The 24,317-nt window shown below is 34.7% G+C and overlaps 2 protein-coding genes across 4 annotated transcripts in view; one reads left to right on the forward strand and one right to left on the reverse strand.

Moving 5' to 3' along the window:
• CENPP (centromere protein P) overlaps nucleotides 1–24,317 on the forward strand; it is a 169,426-nt gene that overhangs the window by 17,780 nt on the left and 127,329 nt on the right. For all 3 annotated transcript variants that reach the window (XM_019470837.1, XM_009274616.2, XM_009274615.2), the window contains one exon: nucleotides 5,102–5,198. In XM_019470837.1, the coding sequence (XP_019326382.1) occupies nucleotides 5,102–5,198 (97 nt within the window). The remainder of the gene's footprint in view (nucleotides 1–5,101; nucleotides 5,199–24,317) is intronic.
• On the reverse strand, nucleotides 9,942–20,462 carry OGN (osteoglycin). The gene is made up of 7 exons (XM_009274614.2): nucleotides 20,288–20,462; nucleotides 19,397–19,649; nucleotides 14,987–15,071; nucleotides 12,884–13,042; nucleotides 12,048–12,250; nucleotides 11,370–11,465; nucleotides 9,942–10,861 (listed from the first exon to the last, which is right to left on the reverse strand). The coding sequence occupies exons 2-7, from the start codon at nucleotides 19,562–19,564 to the stop codon at nucleotides 10,691–10,693; spliced, it is 882 nt and encodes a 293-aa protein (XP_009272889.1). The 5' UTR covers nucleotides 19,565–19,649; nucleotides 20,288–20,462; the 3' UTR covers nucleotides 9,942–10,690.

Consider the following 24,317-nt stretch of genomic DNA (forward strand, 5'->3'; position numbering starts at 1 on the left):
CAACATCTTTTAAAAAGAAGCAAAATTCAGCACTTTATTTTAAACCAGGTAGTGCTGCAATATGTAATACATATTTTTAAAAAATGTGTAACATTCCTTAAATATGTTGTGACAATAAAATATGTATGCAAATGGAATCACAATATTTAGTCTTCTATTTTTGGATTTTACTTGAGTCCCCTTTGCACCAGTTAATCACTTATGTTATACTTTTAGTGTTGAGGACCAGAATATCTATGAAAAATCTTGTTGCCAGTCTTTTTTTTTCCTTTTCTTTGCATGATATTCCATTAATCGTTGGGTTAGTTAACTATTGCATAGATTACTTAATCAAATAGGAGTAGTTTTTAGACAGTTTGAAAACTGCTCCTACGTCTTACTAACTAATTAAAATTTATAAGTCAGAGTGAAGGATTCATGAAACGTCTGCATTATATTACAACACTGCATGGGCTAGGTATTTTGGAAGTGAGGGGAGGCATGAATTCTTCCCACAGTTCTAAGCGTCATTCTTTGGTTTTATATGCTAATGCAAGAAGCCTTGCATACTGCAGTGAGTTAAAATAGATTTCTTCTCTTAAAATAACTAAAGGAGCATATTAAAGGAGCCTTAAATACTTTTACAATAGTTAAGTTTCTTTTGTGTTTTGTTGATGTTATTTTGTAAAAGTGAAATGGTGTTTGGATGAAGGGCGTGTGATTTTAACCTGACACATAGTTACTCTCTGCCTGAATATGTTTTTTGCTGGTTTTGGATGACTTCTCTGTTACATGGATGTTGGCTTTGGAGGTGGGTGTTTTCTGCTCCTAGTGGATTTTTTTTTTTTTTTAAATCTGGTGACATTTTGTAATGCTAAATTCTTTCCAAAAAAAAGAGGCTTAAATTTTAACATGCACTCTCTTAGTACCTTGTTATTTTATACCAAGCTTTCTTGGTATTTTAGCGTTTGTTGTAGTTGGCTTCTGCATTAGGAATTAGGCTAATTTAGGCTAATTAGGAATTATTGTTTATGGGTAGTTTAAGTGCTATGAGACAGTTAACTGAAATGGTGCTCTTATGCAGTCTCTTTCTCCCTCGCCAATACAAAAAAGCACGTATATTACATATGTCTGTTCATGCCAACACCGACTTTCCCCCTTTCTAAACACTAAATCTAGTTTTCTATCTTAAATTTAGCCAGTGCTATATCTGTACATGAGAGAAGTATATACTCAGGTATAATTCGTAGACTTCTACATTTGAAACTGGTTCTTTGAACTTGTTAACCAAAACTATCTCTCTCTGCTTGGTGATCTAGCTTTGAAATTTTTCATCTGCTTTATTGCCTAAAGATGAATCTGAGAGGAAAAAAAAAAAAACAAAACAAACTAAAGACATAATGTTAAAACAAGGTTTGTGATAGTCTTTTAAATTGCATAAAAATGGATACTCATCAAAATTGCCAATTTTTAAAAAAAATAATTTTAAGTATGTAGTTTTGTAACAAAGTTTTGTGTTGCCCTCTTCCATGTATGTAGATTTACAAAGCATATTGTAGTTTGTGTAGAATCATGTTCACTAGATAGTGACATGTGGGCAGTCATTACTGTCTCGATTTTTAATATAGTATGTATAAACTTTTATATGTACAATTACAAGTTGTGGTTAAAAAAGCTGTCCAGAACATAGAACTAGTCAGCTATTGTAAATCACTATGTGTCTATGTCCTTCCAGGGACTCAATTTTGCATGTGCTGCCAGCATTTTTTTCATCTTGGCCTGATTTTGTTGGCAGCTGTGACTACTGTGGTAACTTCCTTTAATGATGCTGTTCTTTCCAGGCTAGGATAAACTTGTTTGGCTTTTCTTTTACATTTTCAATATCTGAATGAACTTCATGTATTTATTTTTGTTTGTTTGTTTGTGTAACATGTTAAGGGTTGCCGTTCCTGTCTATTAAATAGAGCTGGATCTGAGGCACAGTTCTCCCTTGAATGGCTGAAGTGACTTGGTAATACACTGTTGCAACTATTCTGTTCATGGCCTCAAGTTTTTGCTCTCAGCTGTTCTGAAAATCCAAAAAGAATAGCTAATCTCAAACAGAAAGGATGTTTAAAGTAAAATTTACATGTAGAATTTAGATTGTCTGTAACTTTCTGAAATATTCCCAAATGTAAGTCAGGTGTCTTCCTCAGTCAGGTTTTGTAAACTTGTAAAATCCTGTCTTAGTTATTGAAAAAAAAGTTTGTATTTTCAAAGCCGTGCTTGCCAGGTACGTTTTGACAATGGCTAATAGTCTGTTTGATTTGACTGTGGCTTCATATCAATAATGACATGAAGCTCTTCACCCTTATGATTAAAGAATCATGTTGCTTCAGGTATTCTGACACTTAGCTTTTGTGGAATTTTGCATTCTTTGCGTTCTTGCCACATTTCTCCGGTAAAAACTGTACACCCTTTATGAACATTTTTCCTTCCTCCCCCTGACAACACTGGGTGGATGGTTGGCTGCTTGGCAGTTTCTGTCATCTTATATTGTCTCCTTTCCTTTCTCTAGCCTGATCCTTATATTACTAGAAATTTGAAGAATAAATATTTTTTTCTGCTGTGTTTTTCTTAAAAAGAAATCCTTCCAAGACAAACTCTTCCCCCCCTGCCAACCAGCTCTCCACCTATTTTCTCTAATCTGTCTTTAATACAATTATCCCTCACAACAGTGCATCCACTGTCTGTGCATCCACATGACTCTCTATTTCCTCTTCTGATTAGAGCTGAGAAGCTGTATATATGCTTTAATGGTTGCCATCACTGTGTTGTTAACAATAAAGAGGGTAAGGTCTGTTCAGTTCCTGATTTCTACAAACTCTCTACTGTGATGGCACCTATCTTAAGTGAATAGTTCTCTTCATTCAAATGGTTCTAATCCTAATTGTTTTAGGCAGATTTTTGCACATTACTGATTTCCAGTACCTTGGTTTCCTTTCTTCTATTGTTGCCTGCCTTCCTGGGCTGTCTCAGAGTGAATGTAATGGTGTACTTCTACTGAAAATGTTTTACTGGTATACATCATAGTTGATGTACAAACTAACACAGTTTTGCTAGGAAGACAAAACAGTAAATGTATAATGAAAGAAAGTAACTTTGGTGCCAGTTACTGAAGTAGGAAAGCATATCACTTATTTTTGCTAGCAAATTTCTTTTGTAAATAAAATTTTGTGACATAAAGGAATGTACCAGCCCCAGTGTTTGATGCGCTGCAACTTCTCTTACATGCAAAATCATTACTACCTTGTAGACTGGTGAAAAATAACAGTGGTATCTCTCAGTCCAAGTTAGTGCGGTGTGTTATTTGTCAGTGTCAGTTTGATGTTTTGCTATCCTGTTCAATAGGAGTAATAATCTCTGCATATCAAGAGCAGCTTTTATTTTGAAAACTGTGTATTTTTCGCCATCTGCAAGAATGGATAATTAGTCAGCCGTGTAGCTTTCCTTGATTCTGTGCTTTATGCAGTGTTTGCAACTTCTTTGGAAATTACTTCAGCAGTAACTTCATATATATTTTTCAAAATGTTTGTTGTTTCTTTGGGAGTGGAAGCTTCTGTTTGATTCTTTAGATACTGTGAATATTTAATTTTGAAATTATATTGAAGCTTAAATGATTTAACTTTTGTGTGTGTGAAACAAGTACATGTAGGAAATAAACTTCCTTATGTTCTAAGTGCAAAATCGGGTTGTATTTCTTCTATCTGTTGCTTGTATTTTTAACTTGACTTTAGCACCAAAGTCCTGGAATTGTAATCTCTTAGGTTTAGCTGGCACTGTGTATTGTTGCCTCTGTTAACTATTGTCAGTGGAAATAGAAAAATATTATACTAAGGATGGAATCATTGCACGTAAACATTTTCACTTGATGCTGTTCAATTACTCTGAAACTGGCAAAGCCAAAACAATAGGAACTTTTCTTTATTTCTCTTAGGCTTTGAAAATTCCTCAGAAATGCCAGAAATTAAAATGACTACTGCTGACCTTTCTGTTTTCAGAGGCACTATGGATGAAAAACTAGTATTTGCAATAACATCTCAAGTGAATTGTTTCCTTGCCAGAATAGCACCGATATGTTAGTCTCCATGATACAGGCTGTAAGCTCTACCAAATCCGAACTGGCTAAGTACAAGTCCAGCAAAGGTGTCTCTGCACTGCTCTTTGCAGGACATCAGATTCCAGGACAATTTATTAGTGCAAGTGTAGGGTCATTTGTATGAATGAAGCCATAATGTATCCATGTGTAGCTAAACTGCCAAATCATGAGGGAGCCCAAAACTGCAGAAATACTGAGGGGCGTTCTGCAAGAATTGGCTCAGCTCCATCCAGGCCTATTAATTTCTGCTTACAATGGGCTTGGCACTAAGGTCTCTGCACTCCACTTCTCAGTTACAGATTTATCAGCATCTGTCTTCCCCCATCCTGCCTCACTCCCTAATTATTGAGAATATCACTATCTTCCTTAATAGCAGATAAATCAAGATTTAACTGTATATCAAAAGTTTCGGTTTAGATGTGATGTATTATCTAATGAACAGACCTTCTTGCTTACTGAAGTTTCAAGGTTAATCTTGAAAAGCTGAATGTCATGTGGGCAGAGGCAGATAATGTGTCATGCAAAGATTTAGTTGAATAGGACAAATCTCGGGAATATTCAAAGCTTAGAGATGCAATTTGGTAAATCTTACCAATTTTGTAGGTTAAAGTTTTACTATGCAACATCTTGGAATTTATTTAGAAAACAGGAGTATTGGATGAACAAGCATAAAGTCAAACTAAGATTTTACAGGCGACTACTTTGTCAACTTATCACATTTTACATATAAGACTAACTTTATTGCTGCTTACCTTCCTAAGGAGTTGAAAACGCTGGTTTATAAATGAATTCTTCAAAGACATTTTTTCAATGTCTTACACTACAGCTTTCTTTTCTTGTCACAATTTTTTTGTGATTTCTGGCTTCAAATTTGAACCATACTAATCACGAATTCTTTAAGGGAAAAAGTGCATATTTTAGGCTATAGAATTGGTACGTCTGACTAGTACTGTTTAGATTAAACCATATATTTTTCTTTTGTAGCACTGAAGAACAGGGAAATCTTTTAACGTTTTTCAGAAGCCTTTCATCTTATGCTGAGTGGTATGAACATCGCAGATGCACCTTCCTGCATTTCAAGGTAATGTCTAGCAAGTCTTTATATATCAGTACTTTAAGTTCTTTAAGTAGTTCATTAAGACAGCGCAATGGAGGTGAAATTAGCACTGTAGTGCAGTATGTGAATCTTAATTTTGTATGTTGTGGAGAAGAGAACGTCAGCTGAAGATTTTTGTGTTGTGTTCAAGGGGTAATGCCCTTGCTTGGTATTTGTCTTGATTTTTATCATGCTATTGCTGTGTTCCTCATACATGGGGGAAAATAAGAATATCTGTGCCTTCCTGTGGGGGAGTAAGTTTTTCATTGGTATTACATTTCATTTTGAACAACAAAAATGGCAAAAGAAGAAATCAAAAGAAAATAACATTTGTAGTCTTTGGCATTTCAATGTTAGTTCTGAAGGACTGGATCTGTCTCTCTTGAAAATGTGGCAGCATGTGTTTGGGCGACAGCAATTCCAGTTCTGAAATGTTGTACTTGAGTGGGAAATAAACTGTTCCTCACTCTTAACTGGAACATAGTATTTGAACTTAGTTTTAAATTACCATTATTTGGCTTGTTTGCTTTGTGTAAAGGTACTGGTTGTAACGTAACTATTTCTTGGAGCAAAAATACTGCAGTCTTACAGACACAGAACATCTTATATGATGATTAATGCTAGAGGAAGATGTTTAGCTGCTTAATTGTGCGTAGTTTTTTAGTTCAGTTTTATTTAGCTCAAGCATTTACTGTCATTAAACTCAACACCATCTTTGCTTTTCAGCTGTAGTATGAAGTGGGAACTGCTTTGTTTCCAATTTTTTGAATCTTTTAGGCCTTTGAGTTCTGTGCTAGATTAATCAATTTCTATTATCAATTAACCGGATTAAAAAAAAAAGTACTAATTTCTGAAAATGTTATAAAATAATCCTGTCCTCAGCTGAGTAATAAACTGATGTTGTCTAATCCTGCTTGTTGTTGTATAAGGACTTGTCTTTAATCCCTCCATAGAGAAGGCAGAGCACCAAGGGCTTTATGGCTTTGTGGTGTGGGTTTTTTGATTGTTTTTTTTCAACTTCACTTGATGCTTTCTGATCCTTAGATCAGCCTCAGACAGCAGTCGCTGTGGTTTCTGGGGCAGTGATTCAGCGAACTGTTGTAAATAGTTCTCATTTTAAAATTCAGTACAAAAATGAAAAACCAGAAAGATAGCTCTAGAGATGATTTTTAAATTGTCATGTGTATCTTAAGCAGTTTTAAAAAGTGTTTGTTCAGATGTTGAGTGTAAACAATGAAGGGATGTATTCATTGCTAAAAGATGTGTGAAGATAAATTCATTGAAGACATATATTACAAGTTTGTCAACATTACAAATATTCTTTCTAAAGGTATTTTTCTTTCCATGGACAAAGATGCTGTTGAGAAAGGCAAACCAATTTGGGAGAATATTTATCAAATATGATTGACTATGGACTTATGAAGAGTTTTTTAGGCTGCCTTATTTCTGCTAGCATTAGTAATGATTTCATTTAGAAATAGAAGACTCTGAGGTGAGAATTAGTAAAGGGTTCAAAGATCAAATCTGATAATTCCAGTAACCAGATTGCTAAGGAGAATGTGCATTTGTCACTTAATACTCTGTAGTAATTTGTGTGAAAGCGACTAGAAGTATGTTTTTAACACTTGCATAAAAACAAGTGAAGAGTCTTATCCTGTTAATATTCACACTTGGACAACATTAAAAAATGAGTTTAATCTTTGTATTTTTTTTTCTACCTGCTTGCTAGGCTTCAAGTATATAGGCAGGTAACTGTGCACAGTGTTGGAGAGAAGTCTATTTGAGGTGGAGTTCTGGGTTTATAGCTTTTCTATTATTTTGTTATTTAAAAGAAAATTACTCAGGCTGTTAAGTAGAAATAGACAGTGCTTCTAATAGTTTTCTCACAGTGTAGTGTAAAAACAGGAAAGGTAGATTATTTTTTCTTTTCTGTTAGTTTTGGTACCTGAGAAGAAGGGAATAATGTAGAAATGATTGAATACTTCAAATAATAATGAATGTTTGAGATGAATAATAACTGCAAGTTTCAAGCAAAGATGGATAGCACAGTATTTCTAAAAAGTTGACTGTCACAAATGGCGGTTTTGTAGCAAGAGTTTTCACAGTTAACAAGAGTAATGGTGGGATGAATAACTCAAATTAAGCAAAAAGCAATTTAAAATATACATTGATTTGACTGTAAGCAGGCTTTCCTAGAAAGCAGAGGCAGGTTTAGGTTGGTGTGAGTAGAGCAATGTTCAGTTGTAAGCATTTTGTGCTCTGCATTATATACTCCCTGATACTGTGCTTTAGCAGTTGTGGTTTTTTTACTGAAACAGGTTAGTCTACAACTTACGTGCTTCATGCACACACACACAATCAAGAGTTGAGCATACCATGACTACCCTCTGCTGCTTCTCCTCTATTCTACCGAAAAAATCTACAAGTGCTTTAAATAGATTTTTGAAGGGGTGAGTGAAGTGTCCCACAAGTCTTTTGTATGGCATTACTTGTATGGCAGGTCTTACTGTATTGCCACAACAAATATTATGTCTGCAAAATGGATTTACATCTGCAAATAATTTTCTGATCTGGACGCACCCTTAGTCAGCTATGAGGCTGAACAACTGAAGCATGTTGGCATTGCTGGAAGAGCAGATTGTTGAAGCTGATATTGATAAACAAGAAAAAAAATTCAAGTTTTATTGGAAATACAGAACAGAAATGAGTGATAAGAAAAAAATAGAATGGTGTACATTCAGTTTGATATTAGTACTGGTCACACAAATAGAAGGCAAAAAGTCCTGCTTACTGAAGCCCATCTCACTTAATGCTCTGAGTTAACTTGCTATGAATGGGGAAAGTAAATTAAAACATATCAGGTAATATATTGCCTGCATGAGGCATTCAGCAGGTACCAGTTGTCTACTTTGGTTTGCTCACAAAATATTAAGAGCATTAATGAGTGTTACTGTTGATATTTAGTACTTTTTCAAAAATATATACAACATTTTAATGTAAAATTAATAATGTGGTAGTGGTTAGGTCTTAGAGTGTTTACATGTGTTTATATATTACATAAATGTGCATATATTTGTGTATACACATATAATTGTTTTCATAGGAAGAGTTTTGGTGATATTTACCGATTCTACCAATTCTGGAAAGAGCTTTATTTAGTAATAATGATTTGTGATGAGAATAAGATCAGAGGCCACTGCTTATGTAACGTTATTACATTTACACTTCTAGCTGTCTTTTCTCCATCTCAGACATTTATCAAAAGAAGGATGAGAGAATTGGTGGCTTTCATTTTTTCTAGTATAAATTTGACTTGAAGTTGGAATGTATTTTTACATGCTTTGGGGTTATTTTTTACCTTTTGCTTAAAGCCTGGAAACATCAAAGTTTTATGACTTACATGCAAAAAATGAAAACCAAGTATTATTCTCACTGTAAGACTTTGTTTTGTTCTCAGTTGTATTAAGTCAATGGAATTTGTTTCTTGTTATACCAGATAACTTAAAATGGAAAATATTGGGGATTGCTATGTCTTTCTCGGGTAATGGATTCAGGGCAAAAATATTTTTGTCCTGCATTTCATAATTGCATCCTCTTTCCAGAAAGATGAGCCCACAGTTGATGCTTGACATAGTCACTTACCTCAGTAACTTTCAGTCACTTTTTCTCAACACTCTTAGTGGCAGAGCATCAGTATGTTCAGAATTAAGTGTGCACTTAATTCCCCATAGCACAAGCACTAACAAATCAAGGCTTAGCTAAATAAGATAAACAAAACTAATACAAAATATCTTGTAAAATCAGTATTCTAGATGTAGTGATACATCATCATGCATTTGATGCTTAACTATTTCTACAAATTAGGAATCTATACTAGCTTCAAAATTAGTACGAAGTTGATCTGGTAATAGTAAGTAGCACACTTTTGACATTCATTTATCTGAAGAGTTTATGCCTGTGTTAGGTATTTGAAGGGGGGAAAGTGAAAATGAAATGTCAGAAATATAAAGTTGTTTGTTTAAAATCATCACATCCTGTATCAATTATGTACAGTTTTAGGTGAATTGACTGTTGAGGCCTGCATGCATCAATTTGTGTTTTTAATACACTGCATGGTTTAAAGTAGTTGAGTGAAATGATGCTAGTTTAATTTTCTTGAAGTTAAATTTAAAAAAAAGTTGATTCTATCATTAATCTAAAAAATAGTGTTAAAGATCTGATTTGATTTTTCCCTAATGAGCGAAAGTATTGTTGTACAAGGGTACTTCTGTTTCTTTGCACTGGCATCTAGCTGAAATCTTACTTATTTACAGGTAAAAACATTAATTCAGCTTTGCTGTTAATTATATTGTCACATTTCCTTGTCAAGAAAAAGCAGTGGAACAAGGCTCAGTCTACATCATGTTAATAACAAAGATACTTGGAGTCATATTATGCTGTACCTGGACCATTGTATTAAAATGGGAAGCTGGTGTTGCAGACATGACTCTTGTGAGTACAGCTGAGCAAAATTTATATATTTCAATTAAAAATACCTTGTGTAAAAATCAAATACATATATATTATATATATACACACACTCTTACATTATTTTGAAAGCAGAATAGTAGAAAGAGAATTAACACATCTTTGAGAAGTTCCACTTGCTTTGTTGCTTAAAATGGGAAGCTGGTGTTGCAGACATGACTCTTGTGAGTACAGCTGAGCAAAATTTATATATTTCAATTAAAAATACCTTGTGTAAAAATCAAATACATATATATTATATATATACACACACTCTTACATTATTTTGAAAGCAGAATAGTAGAAAGAGAATTAACACATCTTTGAGAAGTTCCACTTGCTTTGTTGCTTGGTACACTAAGCCTGAATAGGAATTATTCTCATTTTCTGCAAACCAAGTTTTTAAGGAAGCTTTAATGAAGTTAAGCTTTGAGAAGTTCTATTTCTAAACATAACTTTCTTTTGTATGCAACTTCATCCAATACACTTTCGAAGGTCAACTGAAAAAGTTTCATTTCAGATTAAAAAAATGGGATTGGAATTAGGATGTAGTTTTCTTCTGTAGCTTGCTCAAAGAATGTTTTGCGTTTATTTGAAAGTAAAGTGTATTGTTTATTCTGGGTACTGATAAAGAATGTGAACAAGCAGTTACTTGTGTGATTTTACCTACCTGTAAAGAATATGTGGTGAAATAAAAGTTGAGAAGATATGTGTGTGCATATATGTATTTTTACACTTTCATTAACAGAAAAGTTTCTGAAAGCATGGGTGACATTGTAACTACTAAATGAAGTGGCTGTTTTGAAACAGTTATTTCAGAGGAGAACCACATTTCAACATAGTAAAAGGTTCTGGGTATGCAGGTAAACGGCATTAGTAAGGGAGAGGATATAAACATGTAAACAGAGGAAAAAGAATAATCTTCTGTTACCATGTTTAAGTTTTGGCATGTATAATTACGTAAGTAGTGGCTAGTAGTATGTTCCTACAGGCAGTGTTCTCAAGCAGGAAAAAGCATTAACATGCTTTGCCAAGAGGATCGGATTGCCTTCCATCCTTATCTCATCCATGCTTGTGCGGATGTAACGTGTGTTATTAGATTTGCAGAATGTGTCGTCGGTGATTGTAGTAATATTGTTGTACTGCAAAACAAAACATTTTTTAATAAATAAATACACACCCATGTATATATACACACCCCCATATAAGTTGAAGAATTTTCAAACTTTAATTTTATTCCTCTTACCCTCCCATTTTGTTGTCATTGGGATTGATTTGTGTATATTATAGGTATGTAAGAATCAAGTCTCCTCAAACTAATCAATGAGCTGATAAGCAGTTTGAGGTTGTTATTGATGTTTGAAATGTATCGTTGATAAAAGGTTATTGCTTATTTTTACCGTTTCCTACCCTTGATATACAGAAACTAGTCAGAAATTCTTGCACAGTAATTAGCTAACAAACAACTTGGGAATGCTGAATGGTTGTGGCCACACAGAGTAGAGGTAAATTGTTTTATTTGGAGGACCATTAGACAACTGTAGGAGAACTACAGTGTGAACTGTTTTAAAAGACAGTGGGTTTGGTTTGAAGTGTGTAACTAATGAGGCTATTTGTAATAGAATGTTAAGGAAATACTTTAAAAAGTACCTGAAGGTGAAGAATACGCAGACTTTCCGGTAAGTTAAGGGGAACAGATTCCAGTGCGTTATGTCCTAAGTAGAGGTAGGCCAAATTTGTCAGCTTCTAACAGAAAGAAAGGGAGATTATTAATGCTGATATTACTTACTTGAGGTTAAGTAACTTGTGCCTGTTACAAGACATCAATATTTTTTTTCTGATCACATAGAAAGCCTGTCAAGTGATCTAACATGAAACATTCTTTTGCTGTGAACGTTGATTTCTGTTGTATCAAGAAACTCATAGACAGGCCTATGTTTTGGAAATTTCAGTGTCGGCTTATTGGTTATAAAACTTAAGAGCACTATAAAGCTATATCCTTGTTTATTAGTATTTATGTGGTCCTCAGGACTGTATTTGAGCCATCAATTTTTGAATCGAGTTTTTCTTTGCATGTAAGAGAGAAAGGAATTAGGTAAGGTATTTTGTAGAAATGTTTTTTTTTATGAGAACGACATGAGAAAATGAGTGCACAAAGGTCTATTATTCCAAAGTGCCTTAAAAACAAAACAAAAGCTGGAAAGTGTCTTCACTGTAGTTTGTTTCTTAGATTACAAAAATATAGAAAAATTCATTTGGTGGTATACTGGATAGAATGGTTACTAATTTTATTTTCTTTGGTTACCTAAATTATTGTCTCTTACTTACTTTGAAAGCATTTGCTTTGATTCCTCTGCTCTTGATTCTATTCTGGTTTGCATTAAATGTTGTTAGTTTGGGAGGTAGAACAGGAAGTTTTAGAAGTCGATTTTCAGCAAGAGAAAGTTCTTCCAATAGCAGAAGCTTTGAAAAGGCTCCATCTTCTATTTCTTCTATCCTATTTCCACTAAAATCAATTCTTCTCAAGGTAGCTTTACACAAAAGAAATGAAAATCTAAATATTGAATTTATAATTACATGGCACGTGAAACATGTATGGTTGTATATGTTAAATGTTACACTGTTGGCTGCACCATCCTGAGTGTGATCTGCAAATGTAAATACTACTAAAATATGGATAAAAATCCACATTTGGCTTTCCTCATGGTCTTAAAATAAAAAAAAAAAAAGGAAAATACTTTGCATCCTTCCTTTTTTCTTTTTTTTTTTTTTTTGGGGACACATGGTTTTTCAGATATTCATAGAATTTGTCATGTTGTAGAGTGAGATAGCTGGGAGAGATGTCCCTGGAGCATCTGAAGGGAAAATAATACCTGGTCGTTTAAGACTGGCTGGGATGCAGAGTTAAATTTTATTTTTAGCAAACTGCTCTTTCTCTGATTGTGTGGGAATATTAAGATGGATATGTGGGCCAAAATGGGTTTCCATATTGCCTTCACAGTTCCTGTTCTAATACAAACATTCGATTAAAAAGTAATACACATAATGAAATCTAGCAAAGTATAAAATGTATCTTATTTTGGTAATCTTGGCATACTATTAAGGGACAACAACTTCAAATATACTATCAGGTAAATGGAAATTAAAGTTTGAACGTTACTTACTAATGTCAGCAAAATCTGAGACTGCTATCCTTTTTATTTTGTTAAATCGTGCATAAAGATATGCTGTTTCCTTTGGCAGTGGGGGTACAGCTTCGATGTCTATTTCCTCGCAGTACACTGATCCGCTTAAACACACACAGAGCAGACAAGTAGGTAAATCTGAAAGCAAATTATTTTGAGTAGACAGTTAAAAGTTATTCAACTAACTTAAGCTTGAATATTCAAAATAGAATTTTCTCTAGTATCTTTTAAGATTTCCCATCATTGCATTTTTTTAAAAATTCTATTCACATCAAGTTCTGAAAAGATTTAATATTCTGAACTTTTTTGTTTTGTATTCTTTTTATTGTGCATAATTTCCCAGTGTATATTTTCTGTTCTTATCTGGGCATGTCTTGAAATGCTATTAATTGATCTTAATTCATTTTCACTCTTTAATTGACTTAGAGTATTGTGAAGTTGAAAACTGCAACTCTGTGGCCATGTTAGATGTCATGTTTAGAACCATTCTTTTGAAAAGAGAAATCCACGCAGGAGAAACATCTGGCAACACACGCATTTGACACTGTAATTGCATTGGAACATTTCTGGCAGGGTTGTGTATACTGTGTTACTCCTAGCTACTATTTTGTCTAATTCTTTTTATAAAAACTCCAGCAATTATGATTGTATAATTACTTTAGGCAATCTGTTCCCGTTTTTTAACTGAGGTTTTTTCACAGCTGTTATTTTAAGTAATGAGAGAAACTCTGTATCTTTTTTAAATGCAGTTTGAGCCTATTATGGCTTGTCCTGTTCCTCATAGACATTAGTAGAGTATTAGTAATTTCTGCTTTGCATTAATCCCGTATGACAGCAATATTAAAATACATCTAATAAATATGGCTTTCAGTCCAGCTTCATCACCGCTGCTATCTGATCTACTGTGTTTTCTGTATTGTGAGGTTTTTGGTTAGCTTCCAACTTGGTCTGTCTGTAGTACAAAGAGTAGTGTCATACTGCTAGGTAGTTTGTTATTGCTACGTAGCAAAATAGGATCTTCCCCAAGCAGAAAAGAGTTATAGAAGTAGCCAGTCAATACTGGGAAGCCAACCCAGTAAGTATAATAGAGTAATTCTTTTTTTTCTTACAGAAGTACTGCAGAGAATGGAATTGAGATTTTGAGCTTTATCTTTGTGAATAGTACCATTTGTTAGACTTCAGAGTTCTGCACCGCTTGCCTTTTTTGATTGTGTCTTGTTTGTCATCTGCTAGAGTGTAGGAAATGGAAAATGATTGTGAAACAATGTTGTCGCTATTTAAAAGGCAACAGTTTTTATGCTTGTCTTTGACTAGGAGCTCTGGTGTTCTTACAGATCTGTTCCGCTTTTGATGGGGGCTTGTTGACAGATGCTATTTGGCAACAACTAACCTTGATTAAAACTTTGGTGGAGATTGACACTCCAGTGGTCTGGCTGAATCATCAGTTATTTTTGGCAGTTTAGATCACAGATACACCCGAAATGTGTGTCTTTTTTTCAATGCTCTGTTTGGCAGACACGTTGTTCCTTTCACATTTAGAAATCATTGTGGTTAGGAGAAATCTGGACAATACACCTCAGAGCCTGTAGGAAACTTAGGCTAGTGAAGAATGTTCCTGATGTATTTTAACCATTGACCTCCCTGATCATCAGATGTGAGATCATCAACTGTGAGAATAGCCAGTTCTTCGAAGAAATCTGTTTGAGTAATTTAAGCACATCATATTTCATCATTACTTGGTTAAACTGTGGAACTTATTGGGGTGTGTATTTTGTTTTTCTTGGTTGTCTTGTCTAACTTATTTAACTTGGGTGCATCTCTACAGCAAATGTGACCAGGTTAGTCTGTAGAGATTCTTATAAGCTGTGCTTTGTGTATTCGGAGTTTACCTGAGGATCCTTTAAATTTTTTCTGCCTGCTCCATCAGAAGTTAGAAGACTTTCCACAGGAGATATGAAAGATATTTGTAAATGAAAAGATAAATTCTATATCCCTTGTCATCCTTTGTATATTAAATTTTCATATTAAAATATGTTCCTTTGGAGAGCTTAAATGTTACAGTATTTGTATCAATTAACTTACTTGTATCCTTTGTTGGTGGTACGTTGCGTTCGCTGTCATCCCCTTGCAGTCTTAAGGAAGTGTCGAGAGAAACATTTGTTCCATCCTTTGTGTTGAGAGCAAATGTTATTTTAAAAAACAAACAGCAAACAAAAAAACAGAGTATTACAAAGATCTGAAATAGCAGGACTTTTAAAAATGAGCTTCCTACGACATACCTCCTTATGACATTTAATTTTTAAAATATTCTTATATGCTGGATGACTAATGTGATATATTATCCCTTTTGTAGATGAGCTCTTCACTTTGAAAGGCAAGAAGGAAAGACGGTGCTGCTAGTGTTCTTCAGAAAAGTAAAGTTCTTTAGGAAAGAACAGTAGACACAAAATAAAAATAGAGAGAAAGTATAGACTATATGGTGGGAAGGAATATGTAAGCAATGGGTGTCTACAAAAAACTGGAGTTCTGAAGATAGATTTTGCACATCATGCAAAATTTGATAGGATTCTTGTGAATGTTAGTTGTATTTTTTTTGTTTTACCCAAATAATCTCAGTAAAATAACATTTCTTTGTATTTAAACTTATTCAGAATTCCCTGTTGAGGTAGTCATTGCATCTTTTCAATTGCAGGACACCTTAGTTTATAAACATGTTCCTTTCAAGTACTGGCTGAAATTTAGCAATTCATTTCCATTAACTGCACTTAAGTCTGTTTACCACCTGGGCTGCTAACAGAAAGGGCCTTTTGTGATGCAGGAAATGGTAGTCAGGTTTTCACTGAATACCGTAGGAATTTTACAGAATTACATGCTACTTCTAGAATTATAGTATACATACAGTGGGTTATACTATGACTTGCATGTATTAAGGGGATTTTTAGGTTGACTGTGGCAATTGTGCTTGGCTAGCATCATTCATTGTCTTTTTTGATGGGGAATAGTTGTAGGACAGAGTAAGACAATAGGCTTTTTGGTCTGCGTTGCTATTGAAAACACATGGGGAAAAGTATACTATCAGGTGCAGAAGATGTTTTTCTTTAAATGTGCTTAAGGATCAGGCCCTGGCAGGAGTACGATCCCTTGTTGAAGAGAGCTTCTTATGCACTGTGAGTGCTCACAAGTGAACCAATTTTTTTTTATTATTATTTTTTTAAATTCTTCCCCATTCAGGCATGTAGATAGTTTATCTACTAGAGCAATATGAAAGTTACTTTTGATACTAACTTTGTTTTATTTAGTATTTGTTGCTTGCATATATTTTACTGTGGGGAATTCTTGTATTCTGCAAAATAAAACCCTCAAGCTTGACATAAAGCCTGAGAAACAAATATCTTGGCCAGCCTCTGTCATTTTGACCCTTTTTTAGCCTGTGAATCATCCATCCCTTGACTCTTCCCTGCATCTGTCTATTCAGGCTATGGCTCTTTTTGGACTGTTGTTTTTGTGTAAAGTTTGGGATAGGTTGGTTTGTTCTAGTAAGGCTTTTATACCCAAGTTAGAATGTTGGCAACAGTTTAGCAGTTGTAGTGTGAAACTTGTGTAGGGTAAGAGCTTTTGCAGTGTTGGGTGTAGAGAAGCTGGGGGGTGTGAGCTGAACAGTTAGACTCAAACAAGCAGCAAATCTTACAGAAGGTTTCTGCAAAAATGTTTAGCTTGCATAGATATGTTGATTAGGCATGTGAAGACATGGTCCTTGACTGAGGTATCCATGCCAATAGACACTTCTGCATAGATGGACTTATAATAGAACAACTGCACTTCTATTGTTGTAGTGTGTTTGGCTCATAAGGGACTTTTTTAATATGCTTGTATGAAGAACATGTTTGCTGACATAGCATATCTGTACCAGGTGTAGGTTTCTAGTACAGTATCCTACTGGAGGTGTGATCTATGAAAAAGTATATATGAGTTCTTTGCAGAATACAGTGTACAACTAATTTCTGCAAGTGGGAAATGTCAGCAAAAAATAAAACTAATTATTTGCAGAATACTGTTAAATCCATAACATTAAACAACAGATTCCCCCCCCCAACATCCCCCCCCCCCAAAAAAAAAAAAAAGTAGTATAAATAACCAATATATTAGAAGTATTTCCTGGTCAGCTATAAAAATTCCTACTGTGGAACATCAGTGCAGAAGATTGTTTGGATTATAACTACAGAAAGTTCATTACCTGCATATGTAGGGAATGCACTGAAGGAATATTGGCCTACTTACATACTTAAATTCCACCTGCCTCTTGCACTTTACTCCACAGACATGAATTACTCATACAAAACCCCAATAACATTCATCTTTATAGCACACAAAGGTCTATAAAGCTGACAGTTTATATTCAATGGAATGAATTAGTCCAGATAAGAGATGGTGTCTAACTGGATGGTTCTGTTCTGTTGTGGAAATTAAGATTTCATCTTTTTAAACTTCTAATATTTTTATTCGAGACGAGTGGCTGTGGTTTCAAATAATAATCGTAATAATTTTTGCTTGGCTGACCTTTTCCTTAGTAGTAGACTAAGGTTCACTTCATTTGGTTGATCACTAACACAAATAGATTTCTTCTGATGTTTTCACTAAAATTCTTTTTTCTAACTGTGTGTTGAAGCACATGGTAAGGAGTTAAATTTGTCATGCAAGATAGATTTCTGACTGGGCACGTTTGAGGAAGTTGTTGGCATGTATTTCAGTTACGGTTAACACTCAAAATATTCTGGGAGCTAGAATTTGTGCAAGAAATGAATAGAAGATTTGTTTGCACATCCCATGATTTAAATTGGGAACACTGGAACTTGTATAGATGTATTTGTTGCACATAAGGAACTAATTTATTATTTTGCAATGAAAACATGTAATTGGAGAACTGACCTGATGGAAATAATGACCGACTGCATTCCTAGAATTATCCTAAGCAGAACTGTTGGCCTTCAGAAGACCTCTAGTTTATAGCACTGCCAGTACGGACTTTGATTAGTCTGTGGCACATCTGTTGGCACCATTTTCTTGTAGGTATACTCCTTGTTGTTCTTTTTACTGAAACAGTAGCGTATTCTTATTAGAACGATTTTAGTAATGAATGTCATCTGATACTGTGCCTAACTAGTTAAAGTTAACATTTTTAGTATTTTTTAAAAAAACTTACTCAGTTGTGAGTGGATAGCCACCTATTAGTTAAGAGTCATTTAAATGGTCTCTTTTTCATAGGTTTATGAAACATGTTACTTCATCACTGTGGCAGATGTCAGATTTCAAAATACCTTAGACTTTTTTTTTAATATAAATATGTAGCTGCTGTTTTTAGTCTAACAGTGGAAAGCTATAATTTAAGTAGAATTAAGAAAATATTAAAAAGGTATACAGAAGTGGTTTTTCTATATATGTGCTGCAATTTTTTACTTACATTAATTATCTTTTGCTGTCATCTTTTTTCTTGTTTATCAGACTAAGTTATTGTAACAAGTACAGTTAGTATTAATGAAAACTTCCTTGAATTTATTAATACTTGGTTGTTACCGCTTTGTTTGGATATGTGGTATTTTCCTTGGCAACTAGTCTTGGGGCAATCATTGTTAATTTTTCTTCCGTCTGCCTGATCAATGTTGTATCTCATTCTCTTGATGAGAGAGAGGTCCTGTCCGAGTCAGTCTGAACAGAGGTATGAGGTTTTTAACTGTCCCTGTCAGCTGAGGCTGTTGCACTTCATTTAACTCTCTTCTGGTTTTGTGTCCTCTGCTTAAGTGTTTAAATTAAAAGGCATGTATGTGGCACATAGCAAAAAAAGTTCGGAATTGACCGTTTGGGGGTGCTGGCGAGTGTCATGAGGTATATAGTCTTTATTGCTACCTTTAAGACTCTCAAAGTGTTAATAATGTAGGTGACTACCGCAGGACTGGACGTTCCATACTAGTTCAGGACTGCTAAACTGTTGAGTTGCAAAAAAACCAAACCACCCACCCCTGAAAAACCAAGGCACAAAACTTGATAGTTTGGTAAGTCAAAAGAGAAACTGTGGTTTATGCTGGCAGGTTATGTCCAATAAAAAGTACTGTTTCAAGTATTACTTTGCTATTCAAAAAAAAATTCCTAAATAAAATCACCCTCCTTGTTTTTTAAACAAACTTACTGTGTTAATACAATGTTACTCAAACTGTTGTGCTAGTATATCCCATTCTTGAAACTTTTACAACAGTAGGCACATAACTACAGCAGAGTTAAAAATGATGCTTTAGTCTTACTTGTGAAAGCCTGTCTTTTATGGGTTTCTCAAACTGTAGCAAGGGTAGTATTTTTGTGGTTTTAATTTGTGGCTTTCCCTATGTCTGAAACCATTGTATGTTTTGCTATTATTACAAGACTTTTCCATAAAACTTGCATACATGCATGTAACAATGCTTAGCAGTTAAAAATATTAAACTGATAATATAAATAAAATACCTTTCTTATATCCTTGGATTGCATTTCATAATCTTGTTGGATCAGGCTTCCCATGGTAACATCTGTATCATACTCATAAAACTGGAGTGATTCTTGCTGTATAGGTGGTGCTGAATTTGCCAAAGGTACAAACACAAACAAAAAAAAAGTAGTCTGCAAAGTCTTCATTCTTGCACGGAACAATGTATCTGGCTTTCACTGAGCTGGTGGAGATCTGCTCGTGTGTTGACTATGGAGAATATTTTCTTTGTGACTGGAAATGAAAATGCAATCCGTCAAAACAATATTTAAAGCCTAGAGGACTAGTTGGCAGGGGTTTCTAACGCATAAGGAACGTGGAAAAACGTTTAACTCTTGATATCCTTTAATTAGACTCTAGCATTATAAAACCTGTTCTTAATGTGAAAAGAAACTGGGAAATAATAAACAACATTTTCCAACTAATAAGGAAAATATTATCTTAATTGCATTTGCTTGTTTCCCAGCGTGTTATTTTTGTTAATAGCAAGAGGATTTTGTAAAGCATTTTATGAAACATTTGGCATGTAGGTAGCTGAACTAATTAAAACGAGAGAGGTTCAAATGCATTTTTCTCGGTTGTCAAAATAATGATTTTCAGACCTAAATGCTCTATAACAATGATCTCTCATTGTCTTTGTCTTTACATTTGAAAGTAAACAGGAGAAGATAATTTAACACCCCCTGAATTTTTACAGGTTGTACACTTTTTCGGGCAGGGGGAGGAGGCTACAAACATAATCTTTAGAACATGTTAAATACACAAGAATTTTTAAAACAAATCTTTACACAGCATTTTTTCCTGTTTACGGTAATTAAGTGTTTTATTTAAGCTTTAGGTTAATATACTTTTAGGAAAAAAAGTCCACCTACCGTTTTAGCAGATTCAAAGTTCTTCTGTGATTGTCATAAAACCAGATATCCTTATCTATATGTTGACCTAAAGTGGATTAATAAAAGAGTAAAGTTATGAAACACAAATTGTTGAAATGAATACTCTTTCAAAGTTTGACAGTCTTAAAAGTGCTTTCCATGGGGTAAAAAATGCTTTGCCAGCATTCTTTCCCTGGGGTAAGAGGTAATATCCTGGAGCAGGGGGGTTGTACTTTGAATAACGTTTGTAAATGTGAAGTCTGTCTAGCTCATCCTTCTTTTGATGTTACTTGTTAAAATGGTAGCTTTCTGCTTTGTGGTGATTTACTCTTTATAATTGCTAAGGCTTTTTCTGTAAATCAAATATTAATTGTGCAAACTAGAGGTTTATAACAAGGCATGTGTTATCCATTTTGTTTAACGATTTAGCTAAGAGACAAAGCAGCTGCTTTCTGACTGAGACAGAGGTAGAGCCAAAACATACGTATACCATAATAGTCACATTTTATGAGTAATAAAATGTTTCATTATGAGTTGTATATGTTTAGAGAAGTTTCACCTAAGTATGAAATGGAAACGTTTCAGTCTGAAGAGTTCTGGAAACAAAAAATACTTTTAGAATTGTGTGTGTTGAGATTTTCAGACAAGTAATTCATGTTTAAATGCTTCGTTGAATGGTTTGTTAGGCAATTTATTGAAAAATTGGTTTCACGATAAATACTTGTTTTGAGCAAAGTTCTGTGTCAGTTCTATAGATAGCTAAGTAAACACTGTCCAGGTGTAGAATTTTCATCTGAACTACAAGCAGCACTTTTCTGGATTTCTAATGCATTTCTTCCTCCCCCATACTTTTCCTTATTATGTATTTTTGGCAGTCAGTACAAATGGGAGCCAGATGACCAACTTTAAAGTTTACAAAGTAGCTTTTTTGAGTCTTTAAAAAGTATGTAGCAATAAAATCTATTGGGAATATATTCAGGTTTACGTTTCTTTCTCATTTTCATTACTTTTTTTTTTTAGATAGCACTGTCAGCTAGAGTAATGTTGGGGATAAACAGTGGATCTATTTGGTTAAGTTTTCTTGTAAGTGCTGCCTTGTTTAGAAACCAGATGTCTGTAGTAAATTGGCAAATTGTAGAGTGGCTACAGCCATTTGCTGTCTAAACTTTTCTCCAGTTTATAATCAGCTACCACTTTCTGAACTCATCAGGCTTTTATAAAAACGTTTTTCGTTTAGCTCATGCAATTAAACAATGTCATAGTTTGGACTTGGAGCTTGCTCTAGAATAATGATTTTGCTGTAAGTATATACCTGAAATATAAAGGGAAGAGGCTCAATAATAATGGAAATTGGACTCTGAATCACATTGGTTGCCATTCTGCTGCAACAATAAGAACAACAAAAGTTTTGAAGTGGCTAGGTTGTTAAGGTGTTTTCTGCTGCAGTACATAGGAACTTCAGTCAGAAGTACTGTGTGTGATAGAAAGGGTGGATTTGCTGAGGAAGGGACAGAAAAGTTGCAGTGTCAATACCATCTTACCATCCCTCATGGTTTTGTGCATGTTTCGGAAATATTGACAGCACCCTTGCTTTGTACTTACCTCTTTCCAGCTGCCATCCCCCGCCCCCCCCACCAAACATCCATGTTAAGATTTCATCTGGCTCTGGGGCATCCAAGTTTTTCCAATGCTTGAATGTAATCAAAGAATAAATGTTCTCAGGGAAAAGTATTAAGTATTGAAGCTGAAAGCTTGATACAAAATATTAAATATATTTGTTATGCAAATTTATTTTTTAAGTACTGAAATCCTAGATTTATGTACATCTTGGGAATAGCTTAGCGTTTTCATGACAGTTTTTAAAAATGAGGGAAAATTAGTAGGTAAATGAGGCCTTGAAAATTTAGGAAGTCTTCATGCAAGAAAGTTCTTACTTGCTTTGATCTGCAAGAGAAGAGACTCTGTAATGTTAGAAGACTTTAGTAACAGCTTCTGCAGAAAACATTGTCAAAAGTCTGTGTTCATCAGGGTCACAAGATTTCAGTGGTATGCTTACCACAAAAACATTGTGTAATGTGTGTACTCACTGTTGTTCTCCAAGCACTTATAAGTCATGAACACTTACTTACAAATACATTGAAGAGTGACATGTTAAGTAATTACTTTGGCATGATGTCATCAAGGTTTACCTTACAGTATAGTTTTAACTGTCACTTTAAACTGTCAGTGCCAAATAAAGTAGTAGTCCTGTCCCGTGTTTCGTCTGCTTGTCATCCCTTGTGCTAGGAAGAAAAAAAGTAGTAACAAATAATTTCACCCACCCCCCCCCATTTTTATCTGAACACCTAACAGATGCTCATATCAGCACAAGGAAGGGGATGGCACAGGTAGCTGCAAACAAGGAGGGATAGTATTGCTTCTTTTGGCAACAGTGCTACTTTATTCTTGTTCGAAATGACTTGAAACAACCACAATATCCAAATCATCTGAAATGAAAAGTGTGGTTCATATGCATTGGCAATAGGGAAGCTAACAGGAAGTATTCACCCTGGCAAGCAGAGTGCTTTCTAGGCATTGTTAGTGCTTAGAAGTTTGATATATAGGTACCCGTTTCTTGTACTTAGAAGGTGGTTTCTTTTCTGAAAACCTAAACAAGCTCTGTTGTTAACTAATTGAGCTCCAGATTTTGAAGAGGGCCTTGATAATGTGTTTATGGTATGCTTTCTGATTTGTCAGGTGTGCCTTTTTTTTAACCCATGATACCTCGTTTTCACTGACTGACTTTGCCCACAAGATACTTTCACCTGAAATGTTAGGCATTTTAAATGGTTAGTTTACTAATTGTGTTGAAATGGAATCTTGGATTAAATTTGAACATTGGTAACTTCCCTACAATTTTGTAAGGATATGAAATGTTGCTGAAGGCGTAAATGAAGTATAACATTTTTTTACTTGTAGTAGAGGGAATCCAAGTTAGTCTAACAAGGGACACTTGCTCTCTGGATTCTGCTTTCAGAAAAACTTAACTTTAGGGGAAAGGGTTGCATACAGGTTAGGTGTAAAACTTGTTCCCCATTGTGGCCTTCTATCAGAATAGACAGTGAAGAATAAAAGGCTTTTAGGAGAGAAAGAGAGAAGTCGAATGGGTATGGATGGCAGAGGTAGGAAAGGTATGGGAGAACAAGACGAAAGTTAAGGTAACTATCCAAACTATATGTGTTACTGATTAAATCTTCTTCAGCATCTGGGAAGGAATCTACTATTTAGTAGTGTTTATATGTCAAGGGCAGGTAAAGTGAAAAATCAAGCTGAATATATCCTAGAGGAACTGAGGAAAGATTTTGTTTTGCAGGCAGATGAGTGGGTTTTGTGAATTATTTGAACTGGCTGATGTTCAGCTCAGTCTATTTATCTTGTACTTGAAGTGGCCTCATGTATTCTGCCCTGCTCAGAGCTTTAGTATGACTAGAGAATCTCACCTTTCTACTAACACTTCAAAAGGCAGATCAAAAAAGAAATGAAAGTTTTCCTTAAAAACTAATCATACAGGTGCATACTGCAAAAGCTGCCGTGAGCAGTTCTTACCCAGTTCTCATAGGTGCTAGCATGTTAATTACCTTTTTACCATGTTGGTGTTTAGCACTCTTTACTTAATGCTTAGTAGCTTAGTACAAAAATGATAGGAGAGCGCTCTTCTGTACTTTTAGCATAGCTTTGAAATGCTGTAATGTGTTTTACAATGGAAATGAGGGCTGGTTGCTAATAATTCTCAGTGTGAGGCACTTATGTCTAGTTCCTGCTAAACCCCTGCAAGGCACTGAAGAACTGATTGACCTGAAAAGAGCCAGATTACCAGAGGGAGTACGCTTTCTTCTCTGTAAGGTTGTTGGTTGGAAATTACTTCTCCAGGGTGCCTGTAGGAATTACGTGGGAGCAGGGACTGGCACTGCCTATACAAAGAGTCGTGATTGTGTGATGGGAGGCAGAACACTAGGAAGAAGAAGAAAATGAAGGGGGGGGGGGGGGGCTT

The sequence above is a fragment of the Aptenodytes forsteri genome, unplaced genomic scaffold (genome assembly GCF_000699145.1).
Source record: "Aptenodytes forsteri isolate BGI_AS27 unplaced genomic scaffold, ASM69914v1 Scaffold240, whole genome shotgun sequence".
In the NCBI taxonomy this organism is placed as follows: domain Eukaryota; kingdom Metazoa; phylum Chordata; class Aves; order Sphenisciformes; family Spheniscidae; genus Aptenodytes; species Aptenodytes forsteri.

What these genes read in the sequence shown, in the direction of transcription:
- OGN (XM_009274614.2), bottom strand. Translation starts at nt 19,564, where the DNA reads ATGAAGACTTTGCAGACTACTTTTTTTTTGTTTGTGTTTGTACCTTTG. An exon ending in CTCAGATTTTGCTGACATTA is followed by an intron (nt 12,251 to 12,883) that starts GTAAGTAACGTT and finishes TTTTGTGTAAAG; the next exon opens with CTACCTTGAGAAGAATTGAT. An exon ending in TCAAAGCAAATGCTTTCAAA is followed by an intron (nt 11,466 to 12,047) that starts GTAAGTAAGAGA and finishes TCTTTCTGTTAG; the next exon opens with AAGCTGACAAATTTGGCCTA.